General features: G+C 42.6%; 1 protein-coding gene across 1 annotated transcript; it reads right to left on the bottom strand.

Annotated features, from left to right (window-relative positions):
- Positions 1-7,828: 7,828 nt before the first annotated feature.
- LOC110464332 lies at positions 7,829-8,617 on the bottom strand. The gene has a single exon (XM_021519510.1). It carries the CDS (start codon positions 8,615-8,617, stop codon positions 7,829-7,831), a length of 789 nt encoding a protein of 262 aa, XP_021375185.1.
- Between the last annotated feature and the right edge of the window lie 6,640 nt (positions 8,618-15,257).

Here is a 15,257-nt window from a genome sequence, read left to right as displayed (position 1 = left end):
TTGGGACAGAGAGGAGGGCCCAATAAGGGATATAGAGTAATAGCTTTAATATCCTTTTTCTTCTGTTGGGATGAAGGTATTTTGACCAAATTTGAACAGTAGCATCCTATTGGGAAGGGAAATCAATTTTGTATAAACGGTGGATGTGGCCCTCCTAGGGCTTGAGGGGTAGGGCCCAATAGGGGTAATTTAACAAATTCTTTAAAATACTTCTCCTTTTGTAGGAATGACAGGATTTTGTCCATATTTGGTTTTAAGCATCCTTTGGTGAAGGGGACTGTAATTTGTATAAATGTTGGGTCTGGCCCCCTGGGGCAGATGAGCGGGGCCCCAATGAGGGAAACATAGCAAATTCTTCAAAATACTTCATCTTTTGTAGGAATGACAGTATTTTGTCCAAATTGCGGACTAAGCACCCTTGGGTGAAGGGGAACCAATTTTGTATAAACTGTGGGTATTAACCCCCTTGGGCAGAGGGGCGGGGACAAATAGGGAAAATAGAAAAATAGCTTTAAAATCCTTCTTATTGGATTATGTCCATATTTGGTCTAAAGCATCCTTAGGTGAAGGGGAATTAATTTAGTATCAACGGTTGGTCTGACCCCCTTGGGGACAGAGGGACGGGGCCCAATAGTGGAAACATAGCAAATTCTTTAAAATCCTCCTTTTCCTGAAGGAATGACAGGATTTTGTCCAATTGCATATACATATACTCCCTGACTAACCATGTAATACGTGCACACTTCAAACAACATCTTGCTATTTCAACTTCAATTTTGCAAACATTTCCAGGTGAGCGATACATGCCCTCTGGGCCTCTTGTTAATACTGGAATGAATTTCATCATTCCGGATAGAATCGTGTAAACTTATACCTGTATGGCTATTGAAATCTCCAACCATCATAATGTCCCCGAGGGAACTATAACTTACAATACCATTTTCAAGTTAAAAGAAAAGGTTACAGTTGTATATGTTATAATTTATACAAATAACACAAAGTACAAGTAAGATCAAGATTGTATTGTTCGTTTCATTTGTTTTAACTACAAAAGCTACTATATATATATTTACTCAAAATGTATAAACCTTGGCAATCTTAGGGGCTACTCTGCATATTTGTTTCGATTCTAGAAAGACAGTTTCTAGATGAATGAAAGTTTCATAGTAGACATGGACACTGGGGGAAGGCCAGGATGTCTATGGTTGTATGAAGTACCTGTGGACAGGTGAGCATGACAGGTTTATATAGATTTATATTGGTTAATTAAGTGTAACTATAATCACTATATCTGAATTAGGGATTTTTTTCTCTCCAAAATGTTGAATTCATAAGGCCATTGCATTTAAAGGTTTAGAAACAAATACAGTATAGCCCCAGCAATTGTAATGATATTGAAACATGTAATTGCCATCATCTATTTAGTATTCATATGTAGCAACATAAGTGTAAAGTACATTTCCTTGTATAAAATATTGAGTTTAACACCTCTGTGTTCCATCGTTAAACATGACATAAGAAATCTTCAGAAAATTGAATAAAATAACTATGCAATAATAAAAACATCTTACTACATGTAATTATTCTGATCAATTTAACTCATTAACCAGAACTACTTGTCTTAAACCTTAAGTTACTGTAAGTATAAATATACAAAGCTTTGTTGGGAAACAGGATATGCGATAAAAAATCACTGTAATATGCAAGACCAATCAACTTCAGGAAAACTTATATAATTGAAACTTGTAACTTGGATCTGATCTGGGATATGGATGCATGAATGTGATTTCTGGACCTGTGGGTTGAACAGCAGGTGTAAAATAGACCTAAGTGATGTCACATCAGGTTTGACAGAAAGAAATAATTGAACTGTTGACACTGACACTGAACATAAAAAACATCAGGTAGAGCTAGTAGCTTTGAACAATTTGGCACTGAACCTGTGATATACACAAGAAAGAAAGCCGGGCTAGCTACCAACCATATTAGCTCAATGAAACCTGTGGTGAAGACAGCAGGTAGATATGCTCTGTAAGAAACGACTCGGTGAATACCATGGATCTGAAGGGAAGAACACGCCACTGAACCTGTGATGCAAACAGCAGGCTAGACAGCGAGTATATAATACTAAAACGAACGTACAGTAAACGTAAGAGGCACACAATAAGTATTAAACTCGTAAACCATTAAGTTCACATTGAGGAACAGCATCTCAAATGCCCTGATCATGATCATGAGTATAAACAAAATTAACAAGACTTGGGGCCTTTGAAGGAAAGAGCTTTGCCACTGAACCTGTGAAGATAACAGCAGATAAGACGGCATGAATGATCAAATTGGGAGTATACCACATTAAAACAATACTACTTAGGCAAACAACAGTTTACTCTGGTATACTGTTAACTTGACATTCAGGGACCTCATCTTAGATGTCATGAGTACAAAACATATCATACAAGAACTCGTGATATTAGATAGAATTCTTAACGAACTGACTAAGTGAAACGCATGGATCATAACTAAATAGCTTCAGTATACCACTGAACCTGTGAATGACAAGCAGGTTAGACGGTATAAATGATAACATTTATGATTATAAAACTAAGTAAATAAGCAAAGATGCACACATTGTATTATAATCTGAAACAATTGACTTTGATTACCATGGATATACAAAAATTAATGACAATAGAGTATGATTATATCTGACGTATAATTACATAACCACACTGTCTTCTACATGGAGATGAACGGGGCTGGAGGGAGGGTCGTCAAGATTGAGATGAAAATTACTGCCAGCCTCCACAATCTCTTTTTGTAAACTGATGCTTAGAGTCCCCTAACTAACTGACCATTGGTCATTAATGGTCACGTGATGTCTATAAATAATTAGTATGATGACCTCATCTCTAACCTTATGCAACTAAGCACGTGGTAATCAAGTAATGACATAATCTACTTAAAATTCAATTGATCTTATGATTTGAACACATGCCTTCACATTATAAATTCACATCATCTACTACTAGAATACATAAAAAAATAAAAAAAAAGTATATGTAAACAACATCAACACACAAAATTTAATACATTTGTAATACAGTAATGAACCAACAATTTACAACAAATTATGCATCCTAACTCTGGAGGTCCAGGAGATAGAATACCTTAGATAAATGTATTTGTATAAACTTAAATTAAATAAATTCAAATTATACAGAACTAGAAGGTGGTATATACACACATGCTATATATATCTTTCAATCATTGTGGTTATCAATAAGGGTTTTTGATACCTTTAACCATATGGTTGAATCATATATTGTTTCAATTATAGATACATAATTTACAAGCACATTTTTAATTAGAATAACAATTCCACCACCTTGAGATCTTATACCTAGCAATCTAGGTAAATATAACATGAAAAACCTTCAATTGTTAAAGAATAATTGTTGGGTACCCAACATTCAGATAGAAAAATCAAGCTGTATATGTCTTGATATAATTGAATTTTTTTTTATCCACTGCTTTCACCGAAAGGATTGTCTGTCTGTCTCTGTCTGTCTATCTGTCTGTCTGTCTGTCTGTCCTTCACGCTTCGTTTCTGTGCAATAACTGCAACAATTGTTAACCGATTTTCTTCAAACTTTGTAGCAAGGTTAAATGCCTTAAGGGCTTGACTAAGGTCGATGCCGTTTCTGTTCATTAACTCATGCAAATTTTATCCGATTGTCTTCAAACTTAGTAACAGGATTCAACGCATTAAGGGATCAGCCAACTTTGACAACCACTTCCATTTGGCGGAGTTATGGCCCCTTTATTAACGAAAAACGTCATTATCTGCAGTTTCCGCTTAATAACTCTAGCAAATATTAGCCAAATTCCTTCAAACTTGATAACAATGTTTGTGTTCTTCAGTCTTTCCACCCATCTCGGGAACTCTTTGGGGTTCGTGTGATAATTGCTGTAGATATTGTGGAGATATTCAACCACATTCTGTATATGCACATCCGGATAATTAATGAGGCATAAGGCTTTTTTAATTTCGAGTTTCAAGCTATACATTATGTCTCAACAGCAAGATACTCTCATGTTTAAACTTAACCTCCATAATGTTTACCTACAATATGTCCTGCAAGCGGGGGATATAAATTACACGAATTGACTAGCTGTACCTAGACCACGACTAGCGGTCCCTAGACCACGACTAGCGGTACCTAGAACACGACTAGCTGTAACCTGACCACGACTAGCGGAACCTAGACCTCGACTAGCGGTACCTAGACCACGACTAGCCGTACTTTGACCACGACTAGCGGTACTTTGACCACGCCTAGCGGTACCTTAACCACGACTAGCGGTACCTAGACCACGACTAGCGGTACCTAGACCACGACTAACTGAACCTGGATCACAACTAGCTGTACCTAGACCACGATTAACGGTACCTACACCACGACTAGATGTACTTTGACCACGACTAGCAGTACCTAGACCACGACTAGCGGTACCTAGACCACGACTAGTGGTACCTTGACCACGACTAGCGGTACCTAGACCACGACTAGCGGTACATAGACCACGACTAGCGGTACCTAGACCACGACTAGCAGTACCTAGTCCACGACTAGCGGTACCTAGACCACGACTAGCGGTACCCTGACCACGACTAGCAGTACCTAGACCACGACTAGCAGTACCTAGTCCACGACTAGCGGTACCTTGACCACGACTAGCAGTACCTAGACCACGACTAGCAGTACCTAGACCACGAATAGCTGTACCTAGACCACGACTAGCGGTACCTAGACCACGACTAGCTGTTCCTGGACCACGACTAACGGTACCTAGCCCACGACTAGCGGTACCTAGACCACGACTAGCGGTACCTAGACCACGACTAGCTGTACCTAGACCACGACTAGCGGTACCTAGACCACGACTAGCGGTACCTAGACCACGACTAGCGGTACCTAGACCACGACTAGCGGTACCTAGACCACGACTAGCGGTACCTAGACCACGACTAGCGGTACCTAGACCACGACTAGCGGTACCTAGACCACGACTAGCGGTACCTAGACCACGACTAGCGGTACCTAGACCACGACTAGCGGTACCTAGACCACGACTAGCTGTTCCTGGACCACGTCTAGGTGTACCTTGACCACGACTAGCAGTACCTAGACCACGACTAGCTGTACCTAGACCACGACTAGAAGTACCTAGACCACGTCTAGCGGTACCTAGACCACGACTAGCGGTACCTAGAACACGACTAGCTGTAACCTGACCACGACTAGCGGTACCTAGACCTCGACCAGCGGTAACTAGACCACGACTTGCGGTACCTAGACCACAACTAGCGGTGCCTAGACCACGACTAGCGGTACCTAGAACACGACTAGCTGTACCTAGACCACGACTAGCGGTACCTTGACCAGACTAGCAGTACCTAGACCACGACTAGCAGTACCTAGACCACGACTAGCTGTACCTAGACCACGACTAGAAGTACCTAGACCACGTCTAGCGGTACCTAGACCACGACTAGCGGTACCTAGAACACGACTAGCTGTAACCTGACCACGACTAGCGGTACCTAGACCTCGACCAGCGGTAACTAGACCACGACTTGCGGTACCTAGACCACAACTAGCGGTGCCTAGACCACGACTAGCGGTACCTAGAACACGACTAGCTGTACCTAGACCACGACTAGCGGTACCTTGACCAGACTAGCAGTACCTAGACCACGACTAGCAGTACCTAGACCACGACTAGCTGTACCTAGACCACGACTAGAAGTACCTAGACCACGTCTAGCGGTACCTAGACCACGACTAGCGGTACCTAGAACACGACTAGCTGTAACCTGACCACGACTAGCGGTACCTAGACCTCGACCAGCGGTAACTAGACCACGACTTGCGGTACCTAGACCACAACTAGCGGTGCCTAGACCACGACTAGCGGTACCTAGAACACGACTAGCTGTACCTAGACCACGACTAGCGGTACCTTGACCAGACTAGCAGTACCTAGACCACGACTAGCAGTACCTAGACCACGACTAGCGGTACCTTGACCACGACTAGCAGTACCTAGACCACGACTAGCAGTACCTAGACCACGAATAGCTGTACCTAGACCACGACTAGCGGTACCTAGACCACGACTAGCTATTCCTGGACCTCGACTAGCGGTACCTAGACCACGACTAGCTGTACCTAGACCACGACTAGCGGTACCTAGACCTCGACTAGCGGTACCTAGACCACGACTATCTGTTCCTGGACCACGACTAATGTACCTTGACCACGACTAGCGATACCTAGACCACGACTAGCGGTACCCTTACCACGACTAGCGGTACCTAGACCACGACTAGCGGTACCTTGACCACGACTAGCAGTACCTAGACCACGACTAGCGATACCTAGACCACGACTAGCTGTACCTTGTTTGGCTTTGTTGCCATATTTTTTAGTTTTGGTCTGGCTCCACCAGTGTCCTTGGTAGTAATGGCTACAGAGTTGTATAGACCCATTTGGTCTCGAAATTATAATCCTCTGACTGTCTCACAATCTGTAGTCTAGACATTTTAATAATAACAATAATTTGCGGTTTTTATATGCCGCTTTATCAAGCAGTTCACACATTATTGTCCGTGGTTATAGGGCCTTTTTACTTATATTCCTGTGAATTTAACACAATCTGTAGTCTAGACATTTTACTTATAATCCTGTAAATGTCAAACATTATGTAGTCTGGACATTTTACTTATAATCCTGTGAATGTCACACAATCTGTAGTCTAGACATTTTATTTATAATAATATGAATGTCTCACAATCTGTAGTCTGGACATTTTACTTGTAATCCTGTGGATGTCACACAACCTGTAGTCTGGACATTTTACTTATAATCCTGTGAATGTCACACAATCTGTAGTCTGGATATTTTACTTATAATCCTGTGAATGTCACACATGTTTAGTTAATTGGTAACCATGATAAGTTTCCATTGTCTCTGATTGCCATGTTGTTGTGATCACAGTAACTGGATATACTAGTTGTTTGGTTACAGGTGTCACACACTGCTGTACTGTAGTAGTTTGACATTTTTGTAACCACCAAACACGACCCACACTGTCTATACCTACAGCCCGTATATAGACTATGTCTGTGTGTATGACCCTGAGGAACTCACCACCTCCACTGATGAGTAGGACCCTGTTGTTATTATATTCCCCTATGATCAGGTTCCCCACACTGTCATACACCACACCCCATGGGTTAAATGGTTTATCTCCTGTTTGTGGTGTTGGTCTATATGTACTGGGGATGTCACCACTATATACACACAGCTCCTTGAAATCAGTGTCCATCACAACAACATGTTGTTTTCCATCACCACCATGACTTTCATGACTGAAATCAGTGACTGCCACATTGTGAGTGACAGGACACTCTGAAATCCTGTGTGGTGAACACACTAATGGTTTCCCAGTCCCTTTAGCCATAGAAGTACACACCATTTTACCATCTGTGATAAATTTGGAGACGTGTTTGGTCATCCCTACAATGACATGGTTACTGGCTGTAACACATATACACCTTGTTGTCTCTGTCACAGATCCACAGTGTGTGTGGGGTGGGTGACAGACTGATGTAATTGATCCTGACATTGTGTTTGACCTCCTGTATTACTTTACCCTTACTGTCCAGGAGAGTTAATGTGTACTGGTACTTGGTACACACCTGACCATCAGTGGTGGGACATATAGAACCAATGCCACATGGAGACTCCCACTCCTCCACTACCTAGGTCTGTGGCAGTAGTTTGTATGTTGTCACTGCTTTCTTCACTTTTGCTCCTGACCGTTGTTGTTGTGTAGAGGGTTGTCCCAGATCATCAGACGTTGAGACTGACCAATCCTGGTCAGTTAAAGTTTGACCTTGACCTGAGGTGATAATTTTTCCCAAGGCTTTTTTCAAAAGATCTTGAGGACTTTCATTTTGAGTGAAGTTGGCAGTACCCAGGACAGGTTTAACAGGGAGTCTGTATGTAGGATATTGGATCTCACAAAATGTATCATAAATCTGTATGTGCGAACCACGCTTGAGAGCTGCTTTACATTCTTGAATTTGTTGTTTGAGCTGCTTTTCGTGCATCTCCAGGTCCTGTTTGTATTTCTTTATCAGCTTGGTATTATCCTCTTCCATATTGTGATATAGAGATAGTGTCTGTGCTGTAAGCATGTCCAGTTCTTGTTTTAATTTATCCGTTTGCATTTTTAACTTTCGTGACAGCTTCTCAAAAGTACTTGTGTTGTCTTTCAGCAGGGTATCGGTAGTGGTGATGCATTTTCCAATTTGTACAAGGTCATTTTTTTCTGTTCTGTCTATAAAGTTTTTAATGTCTGGTTCTTTCTGAGGAGTGATTTCACTTAACTCACAAACTGGATGGCTTTTGTGAATAGAAGAAAGGCATTTTGGACAAACCAGTTCCCGACATTTTTCACAATAAAATTCTAGTTGTCTCCCATTGTGGTGTATACATCTCGTTTGACCTTTGCTACGGAGAGGCATTTGGCTTATAGGGGTTGCCATTTTGATAAAAAGCTTAATTATTTGTTGAAATCTTGAAGATGTTTGTTGTTCTTGTATAAATATATTGTTATCAGTAAACACTCATAAATTAGAGTTTGTCATGTAAAGAAATGAAAACTTGATTTTGCTGTCCCTTCCAGTAGTATATAATTGTCAAACATTTAGTAATGTAAAAAAACACCACTAAAGAATAACTACCTCATGATGTCATGGGTTACTGTGATGATGAATCCAAGTTTTCCATTCTATACCTCCGAATAATCACTTTCATTTGTCCATAACTCTCAGCCCTAGAATTCATAATCACATGATGACCTGTAGCTTTGCTGATAAATCTGTCACTTTCCTTCTGCCATTGTAAAAGTTTGATCAAAACTTGAAGCCAAATGTTCGGCTAAATTTGACGATGCTGCTGACTAGTTAGTAATATCAACAAATTTCGGCGCTGGATACGCCCATCACTGCTGCAATGCGTATATCTACCTGTTTAAACCTGCAGTTGTACATAGTAAATGACTTCCCTGTGGAGCGATAGGTAACCAACAGACATACACTGATAATAAAGACATAGATAGTGAAGTAGGTCAGTGTAGATTGTGTTTAACCCTTTGCCACACACAAGCCTAAACAAAATGTACAATGTTTGTTGCGAACATTGTTACAGCATCTGTTTCAGCTCAGTTTCTTTATTTCCGAGAGCTATCCGACTCATAGGTTAAATATCAAACAATTACATGTTCATGTGATACATGTACAAGAGATTATTATACGAATTTAAATTGATAAAGTGGAGAGTGAGCTTACAAAGTACACAAGTGGTTTTCCATATCAGACATTGAACTCTTTACGTTTTCTCGTAGCACAATATAAATACTTTCTTAGAGTACATAATTCTTTTACATTATAAGTACTCAATCTCAATGGCACTAACATTATAATTTCTTGTACCAGTAGGTACCTGGCATTAAGTGCTATGAATTGAAATGACCTTGACCTGCTTTCAAGGTCAGAGGGTTCAACATTGTAAAAAAAAACTTTAAACAGAACCTTCTGAATAACCAAGAGGCCTAGAACAATGCTATAAGGGAGGTAGGTACATGGGACAGAGTGCTATACGTTTTCCTCAAATAAATGACCTTGACCTACTTTCAAGGTCACAGGGGTCAAATATGTGAAGACTTCTTCAACAATACCAGAAGGCCCTTGGTGATTATATTTTACTAGTAGCATGCTGGGATAGAGTAGTATACATTTTCGTTTAGTCTGGGACATTCTTAACCCAAGGAGACTTAATATACAAATATATTTGACAATATTCCCTATGATTGCTCAAATATCCAGGTGAGCGATACAAGCCCTCTGGGTCTCTCGTATTTAAGTAGACTAAAGTATGGTTACTTGATCCATTATGGATCTTTGTTGAAAATTTTAATTATCTGATACTCAACTTGATATAAATCTTCCTGGGAAGACATTCATGTATTGCAATAATCTGACCTTCTAAGATGGTCCATATCATTCAGTTCGATCCCACATTTCATAGCACTTGTAATTAGGCCTTGGTATTAGACCTTGGTCTGTGATATTGGCCCAATTGAATCATCGACAGCCATAACCAGTGTTTGTTTTTTAAGTGATGTACCCTAATTATCATCACAAAATTAATTGACTGTGTCAAAATTTATCGCCAGAGAGCGGACCACCTGTCTGGGCACCCCGCCGGCTGCAGTTGTAATACAGACACTTGTAAACGTAACCAAGTCCTCTCTCCCTAAGCCCTGGGGCAGCTAATCATAGCAGGTGCCCATTCACACCTATTTAGTGTACATAATCAAGCCAGTGCCCCACTGTCTGAATTAGAAATAACGGCTTAACAGCGTGTAAGATCTTCGACAATTTTCTCATTTCGCGAAGCAATCTTACAATCGCCAAATAAAAGTTTTGTCGGGTCCACTGCCGGGGTGACCCGTGTCCCCTGGATCCGCCCTAGAGTGGGGAGGATATGTTAGGGGTATTAATTGAAGACATAAACAGGTGTTAATTAATAAAAGTGTCATAAATCAGCTGATATCATATTGGTCCAGTTATTAGGCATTGGTTTGTGATATTGGTTCAAGGCCAAAGGGCCAATATCACAGACCTCGGCCTAATAACTGGGCCAATATGATATCAGCTGATCAATAACACTATAATATTAGCTCACCTTGTCCAAAGGACCGGTAAGCTAATGTCATGGCGCGGCATCCGCCCTCCATCAATTTTTCCTTTAAAACAGCCCAGTAGATTTTGACTAAATTTGGTCTGGAGCATCATGGGGCCAAATTCGGGACTAAATTTGAGGTTTCTCTTGTGAAACCAATTTCTATTATAAATACTTACCACAGTCATTATAATGCATATTTCAACCCTACTTGACTCTTTACATATGTAAAATAAAGAACTTTTCCCCCCTGGAGAATCAGACGGCAGTATTTACGCACGTGATCAGACGCGAAGCCATGCTTCCCACTTCATAATTCCAAAGCCCAAAAAACTGAGAGCCAAGGAGACAAGGGGACTGTGGTAAGTATTTATAATAGAAATTGGTTTCACAAGAGAAACCTCAATTCTATTTCAAAATACGTTACCACAGTCATTATAATGCGAATTCGACTTAACGCAGTGGTGTCTCCGTGGAGCGATAAAGGGTTTCAACAATAGGACCCATACCCCCAGAGGATAAAATCAAAATATCTTTGCTTTTGTGACACAGAGCCTGATTACGCCCAGCGTTCCGGATCACGCTGAAGAAGACATAATGAGGCTCATGCAAAAGAAGAGGGAGGACAGACAACGGATTGGGCAGCCACAAGAGGGCCCAAAGAATACAACCCGTCAGACTGTCCCGACAAAGATTGGAGATAGAACTCCGTGAACGTAGAATGACCCCTACAAACAGCAGCTGTCATGACCTCAGCGTAAGAAGAACCATTAAGAAAGGTCCACGAAGTAGCTAAAGCGTAAACCTCATGAGCCCTTACCCCTGACACCCGCAAGGACTGATCCCCTGCCGACTCATATGCAGCTCGAACAGTCTGAACAATCCAGCGCGAAATGGTCGCCGCAGAGATATCGGAGCGCCCGGGCTGGAGATACTGGAACAGCCGAGACGAGTGTACCCCCCCCCCCCCCCCCCCCCCGATCAGGACAATCCCCATCCAGAGTTAAAGCCAAAGAAGGGATGACCACAAGCCCTGGGATCAGTGGTCACCGAGACCGAAGATTGGCCAGCCGAAAAATGAAGGCAAGAAGGAGATCTGCTGAAAGCATGAATCTCGCTTCTGCGGCGACCGGAAGCAAAGGCTATCAAGAACACAGTCTTGAAAGTTTCCGATCCGTCGACTGGAGGGGCTCGAATGGCGCACTCAAAAAGGAATCTAGCACAAGTCACTGGGGTCAAATATGTTTAAAACCTTTAAACAACTTCTTCAAAATTACCAAGAGGCCTAGGGTGATGATATTTGGCCAGTAACATGCTTGGATGAAGGCCTACCAAGTTTGTTCAAATAAATGACCTTGATTTATATTCAAGGTCACTGGAGTCAAATATCTTTAAAACCTTTAAACGACTTCTTCTGAATAACCAAGAGGCCTAGGGTGATGATATTTGGCCAGTAACATGGTGGGATGAAGGGCTACCAAGTTTGTTCAAATGAATGACCTTTGCCTATTTTTTCTGAACTACTTTAAACTTTAACTGAAGACGCTGATATTTTGCCTGTAGCTTTATTTTAGTCCTCTTTTAAGGTTACAATTGTGAGATTAATACCAGGTGAGTGATGCAGGCCCATTTGGCCTCTTGTAACCTCTCTGCTTTACAGGTCGTGGTTGCTGATATCGCAGATTTAGCTGCATATATGTACCGCATCCACGACCCAGTATTAGCCCCTAATTCCGTTTTTCTTGAGAGTGATCTGGATAAGTGGCCGGGACGGTGTGTTGACCAAGTTGTGATGGGGCCTAGAGAGCACTCTAAGTTGGAGCGTCTCCTTAGGCTGGTTCTCCATGTTCTGTCCTACACAGACTGGTTTACTTCTGCGTTGCTGGCTATCATGCAAGTCTGTGGAGCAGCTCCCCAGCAAGGTTGGACTAATGGAGCGCCTCAGCCAGCCAATTTGCAAGGCACATCTTGATGCGACGGCCTTACTTTCGGCTGCCATGTCACACCTTGTTGTTGCCCGCGGTTGTCAGTCCTTTCTGGACTGCCAGTCGGCGATTCCTATCGGGCTACTCTTTTGGAGGCTCCCTTGACTGGCGAGGATTTGTTTGGCAGGGTCCTTCCCTCAGTGCAATCTGAGATGGGGTTGGACCCATTTGTGTCTGAGGATGCACGCCACAGCTGGCAGGAAGAGGCAGGCTTCTAGCTCCTCCAGGCGTAGGAGAAAGAGGGCAAATACTGCTGCTTTTCAGCAGCAGGCTACCCCTCTGACTTCCGTTCCGTCGGAACGGCGGAAATCTTCCTTCCGAGGTAGGGGTTCCCATAGGGGTGAAGGCAAAGCGAAATTTTCCAGAGGTAGGAAGGGTTCCTGACTTTTTCTTGCCCTTGGTAACTCCTTGTCCACTGTCTGTCGCCACTCCCACGCCCTTAGGTCGAAGGTTCAGGCCATGATTGCGAAGGGCGCGATCGAGGAACTTTCACCGGACCGGTGGTCTCCAGGGTTTTACTCCCGGGTCTTCCTCGTGAAGAAGAAGTCCGGTGCCTGGAGGCCTATTATCAACCTCAGTACATTCAACACGTATGTCGATTCCCCGCACTTCCAGATGGAAATGCCACGACGCATCATTGCCTCCAGGGATGTGGACTACGTCCATCGATCTGAAGGATGCTTACTTTCACATCCTTGTCAGGAGGTCGGCAAGGAAGTTCCTCACGTTCACTTTCAAGCAGAAGGTTAACCAGTTTTGCGCTATGCCCTTCGGCCTCCTTGGTTTTCACCAAGTTGTTCCAGGTAGTAGTGGGGCACCTCCACAGTCTCGGGGTAGATGCACACATCTACTTCGACGACTCCCTGTTGCTCCAAGTTGAATATAAACCAAGGTCATTTATTTGAACAAACTTGGTAGCCCTTCATCCCAGCATGTAACTGGCCAAATATCAGTACCCTAGGTCTCTTGGTTATTCAGAAGAAGTCGTTTAAAGGTTTTTAACATATTTGACCCCAGTGACCTTGAATATAAATCAAGGTCATTTATTTGAACAAACTTGGTAGCCCTTCATTTCAGCATGGTACTGGCCAACTATCATCACACTAGGCCTCTTTGTTATTCAGAAGAAGTTGTTTAAAGGTTTTAACATATTTGACCCCTGTGACCTTGAAAATGGTTGAAGGTCATTTATTTTAACAAACTTGGTAGCCCTTCATCCCAGCATGCTTCTGGCCAAATATCATTACCCTAGCCCTTTTGGTTACTGAGAAGAAGTTGTTTAAAGTAAAAAGTTGACACCGGACCGACAGACGGACGACGGACGCCGCACCATGCCATAAGCAACGCCTTGTCACTCCGCAAGAGACATAGCAGAGGCTGAGAAGGCAGATGCTAGGAAAGGCAACATGCTCTGAAGGAGCGAAGTGCGCTCCCGGACGGCCGAATCTGAGGAAGGGAGTGGGCAAACCCCATCCCCCAGAAGCTTCTTAACTTCGGCACGTAGAGTGCGAAACGAAGCAGAAACCTCTGGAGGCACCGGATCAGCATCTCGGGGCCAGGATTGTGAAACATCGGAAGGGCCTTCCGAGTCCAACCCAGACGATTCCAATGACTCCAAATTGGAGTCAGAAAAAGCGCCGACTCTATTCTTATCCCGAGTCCCTGTGAAATTGGAGCAACCGGGAGAGCCCAAAAGAACATCCCTCTCATCACTAGGAGAGGCACCCGCCGAATCCACCTCCATCAACGTTACCCTCCGAGTAGGGGAGAGAGACCGTGACCTACCCGAAGGAACTATAGGAGCAAGTGATAGTCCCTGAGAAGCAGCAGGAGCCAGGTGCCAGGTGAGCTAAAAAGGAGCTCGAGACAATGCAGCACGACCAGCAGCCCTAACATTGTGCGGTCTCTGCCTGACAGAACTGGCAGAAGCTGGCCGGGAGCACGAATTTCCCAGCCATATATAAGGATGTTTAACCATCTTCAGAGGTCATTTGAAGTGTTTGATATATTTGACCCCGGTGACCTTGAAAGGAGGTGAAGGTAATTTTTACTTGCAAACTTTGTCAGACTCCATCCCAAGAAACTACCAGTGAAATATTAAGATTCTATACCTTTCAGTTCTTCAGAAGAAGTTGTTTAAAGTGTTTGGTGACCATGAAAGCAAATCCAGGTTATTTTCATTGGCAAACTTTGTCAGGCTCGATCCCAGGAAGCTACCAGCAACATATTGTAATTATATGCTTTTAGATAATTAAGAAGTCATTAAAGTGTTTGACATATTTGACCCCTGTGACCTTAAATGTAGGTCGAGGTCATATTCATTCACAAACTTTGGTGTGCTCCATCTGAAGAAGCTACCAGCAAAATATGATGATTATATACCTTTTAATTCGTTAGAAGTTGTTTGAAGTGTTTGACACATTTGACCCCTTTGACTTTTAAAGTAGATCGATGT

Source organism: Mizuhopecten yessoensis, unplaced genomic scaffold (genome assembly GCF_002113885.1).
Source record: "Mizuhopecten yessoensis strain PY_sf001 unplaced genomic scaffold, ASM211388v2 scaffold10985, whole genome shotgun sequence".
In the NCBI taxonomy this organism is placed as follows: domain Eukaryota; kingdom Metazoa; phylum Mollusca; class Bivalvia; order Pectinida; family Pectinidae; genus Mizuhopecten; species Mizuhopecten yessoensis.
Note: the sequence above shows the minus strand (reverse complement) of the source record. Positions and strands in the feature narration are given on the sequence as shown.